The 3,456-nt window shown below is 41.1% G+C and overlaps 1 protein-coding gene across 1 annotated transcript; it reads right to left on the reverse strand.

Moving 5' to 3' along the window:
- Window positions 1-211: 211 nt before the first annotated feature.
- Window positions 212-3,242, reverse strand: LOC121534717. The gene is made up of 2 exons (XM_041841303.2): window positions 2,965-3,242; window positions 212-2,118 (listed from the first exon to the last, which is right to left on the reverse strand). Exons 1-2 carry the CDS (start codon window positions 3,148-3,150, stop codon window positions 418-420), a joined length of 1,887 nt encoding a protein of 628 aa, XP_041697237.1. The 5' UTR covers window positions 3,151-3,242; the 3' UTR covers window positions 212-417.
- Window positions 3,243-3,456: the final 214 nt, after the last annotated feature.

The raw sequence follows: 3,456 nt of genomic DNA on the forward strand, positions 1-3,456 counted from the left end.
TTGTCCCCAGCACAAGGTGCACCTGTGTAATGATCATGCTGTTTAATCAGCTTCTTTATATGCCACATCTGTCAGGTGGCTGGATTATCTTGGCAAATGAGAAATGCTCACTAACAGGGATGTAAACAAATCTGTGCACAAAATTTGAGAGGAATAAGCTTTTTGTGTGTATGGAACATTTCTGGGATTTTATTTCACTTTACATGTTGCATTTATATTTTAGTTCAGTATAATAATAATAATAATAATAATAATAATAATAATAATAAATGTCACGCAGACTAAAACATTTTTCAAACATAATTATCTGTTTAAACCTCAGTAAGCACAGCCTTTGATTACTTTTAAACAGCTTAACAAACACAACAAAGAATACACCTCTAATACATGATCTGTGAGAAAAATCCCATTCCTTTTTCACTCAGGGAATATTTTGTCCAGAGTGAATATTTTGCTGTTGTAACGCAAAAGGAGAACTTGCTCAAACTGATCATCAGTCAGACCATTCCTTTGTGGGGTGAGAATATTCCCGTTATGACAGAAGAGCCGCTCCACAGGAGCACTTGAGGGTAGGATGGTGTTGAATTTGAGGAACAGCTTTCTCACTCTTGGGAAGTATTTCAGGCAGCTGAGATTTTTGCTGGTTCCCTCTAGGTACCTCCGGACTTCCTCTTCTGTGTCACTGTTGCCGGTCCCAGGTCCGAAACTGAAGAATTCATCTTCTGACTGCACGTCGTCGCTGCCGATTGGTGCACCATCACTCGGCTCCATTGGGGTCGCCTCAGCTACCAGCATCAAATGCATGTCTTCTCTCTCAGCTTCTGGTAGCCACCACAAACGAAATTGTGGAGTAGTTGCTGTTGCCATTTTTGCATCCAGACTGGCAAACAGCTGTTTGAAGCGAGAATCTATTGCTTCTAGAACAGGGTTGATGACGTCGAAGAGATAGAGTGTAAGAGTTTTCTTCTCACGTAGCTTTTTCTTCAATGTGAGTACCGTAGGTATGACCAGTCCAAGAAAACATTTTTGCTCTCCTTGGAAGAGGTCCAGTGCAAAAGCAAGTGGCTTGAAGACATCTACGTATTCTTTTAAAAATGCTATCTCGTAAGATAGCAGTCTTGGGACCCCCAGGCTGTCACAAACATCCATTAGTTTCGTTTCAGGGAGAGAGATCATCTTTTCCACTGCACAGTATTCAGAATTCCAGCGACTCTCACAAGGAGCAGTCAATTTCATTTTCTCTATGTCCTCCACTGCTGCTATAGCCAATGGGGATTGGTGGACCCTGTTCCATACGACAGAACACTTGGCCATTGCGCTGTAGTACACTTGGGCAGTTTCTCCCTGTGATAGAGCTTGCGCTAGGTCGTGGGAGGCAATCAGATTCAATGCGTGTGATGCACATTTCTGGTGTGGCAGCAGAAAGAGGTGCATGGCCTCATCTGCTCCGTCAAGAATGGTGCCCACGTCCTCAAATTCAACATTGTCATCTTCATCATTTTCATCGTCCCCCTTTGAAAACTCTTTGAAGACTTTGACGAAGTTGCTGCCATTATCAGTGACAGTAGCCTGAAGTTTGTTTTCAATATTGTAGGCCACATGAATCTCGTTTATCTTGGATGCAATTGTATCAAATGTGTGCACGCCCCGTATTCTGGCACAGGCAAGTGCAGCAGACTTCCTCTCCAGCTCATTCTTCTCAATCCAATGACATGTCATCCCAATGTAGCTTCTGTTGTGGGCTGTCCAGATATCTGCTGTAGTGCACACCGATTGTACACTGTCCAGATGTTCCTTTAGTTTATACTTCATTTTGGAGTATGCCATCTCAATTCTATTGATAAATGTATTTCGGGTCATGGACATCTTCCCTCCACTTAAGCCCTCAATCAGCTTCCTGAACGCAGGCTGTTCCAAGATAGACAGTGACTGGACATCATCCACCATGAAGTTGAAGACCAGGGAGTTCACTTTTGGCTGTGACGTCATTTGATGGACTAGGTTTTCCAGCTTGGATTTCTTGTACTTTGGCTCCTTAGGAGAGTCTGAGGTGGTTGGTCCATTCGGTCCATTCATCTCACCTTTAGGAGACTTTAGATACATGCTGGGATGCTTTCTCTGAAATATAAAAATAAAATGCATCAGAACATCTGTTGTATTTGTAATGCCCAAAATATTTGCCCAACCTATTTATTGCAATATCCACAGAGCCCATCCTTATGCAATTGTTTCTAAAGGTGAACACACACAAACACACTGACCACCAGTAGAATCCTGTTTACCCATATTATATACATTTCACTGACCACCAGTAGAATCCAGTTTACCCATATGATACATATTTCATGCATCTCAAGTCTTAAGTGACATCCCTACCTCCTCTCCAGCTTTACTTATAGGAAAAAACAGGATAGGTGTAACTAGGAAGATCCCTTTACTTTGACCTTTTTCTTTCTTTATTTGTATGCAAACACAAGGTTAGCCAAGTCACAAAATACAAAATATATCAGTCAGCCGGCAACTGAACAAATGCGATGCTCTTGAACATGGCTACTCTATTGAGAAGCCCACCCCTCCCCCAAATGTATTTGTGGTTGCTGTTTTTGTTGTTATTTTTAAGTAAGTGAAAATGACAACGCATTGCAATGTTTAAGAATGTTATCATTTAATTTCCAAGTTACTTTTTTGTCTGATTGTGTTCTTGTATTTGGTGGGGGGAGGGGGGCTAATATGGCGACGCATGAGGGAACCAATTAAATGTCAGTATTATGGGCTGACGAAATACACCGCAACCCAATCAAAACACAGCGAAGCTTTCATTCTTCTTAGAAAGAGATGGTAGCAGAGTAGTAGCTAGGCCAGAGCTGGTTTATAAAGTTGATACGGGTTTTGGCTTAATTTTTTATCAACTACATACATTTTTAACCCACCATACAACATGTTAATTGAAAGTATTAAACTAACCTCTAAATGTTTCTTCAGATTTGATGTAGAGTTCTTGGAGGTAGACAGCATGCGGATTTTGGGTTTGCATAGAACACATTGAACGATTATATTCTTGTCTTTTACTTCCTTGAAAATGAAATGTTGTCGATATCGCCAGACGTGGAAAGATGTGGCAAGAGTACCGCTATCCATACTGGTATCCATTTTAAACAAATTATCCGTACAATGTGTTGCATTTAGTGCGAGACAGCAATTTGTGGAAACAGACAAAGCACACTGCGGTAGTCTGATTACGTAACCACGTAATCCGGATTACTTGTAATGCGTTACTACCATTGGTTACTTTCTACCCAAGTAACCCAGCCCCCTGTATATTTGTGGCTATGTTCCAAATTGTCTTTATCGCAGTCGTTTATGATCCAATCTCAGGATATTATATTGAAGTGGCACCTGGGTTCATTACTCCCCCTTTTTCTAGAAGGGATACATATTTTGTCAAAGATGACTTTT

The sequence above is a fragment of the Coregonus clupeaformis genome, chromosome 21 (genome assembly GCF_020615455.1).
Source record: "Coregonus clupeaformis isolate EN_2021a chromosome 21, ASM2061545v1, whole genome shotgun sequence".
NCBI lineage: Eukaryota > Metazoa > Chordata > Actinopteri > Salmoniformes > Salmonidae > Coregonus > Coregonus clupeaformis.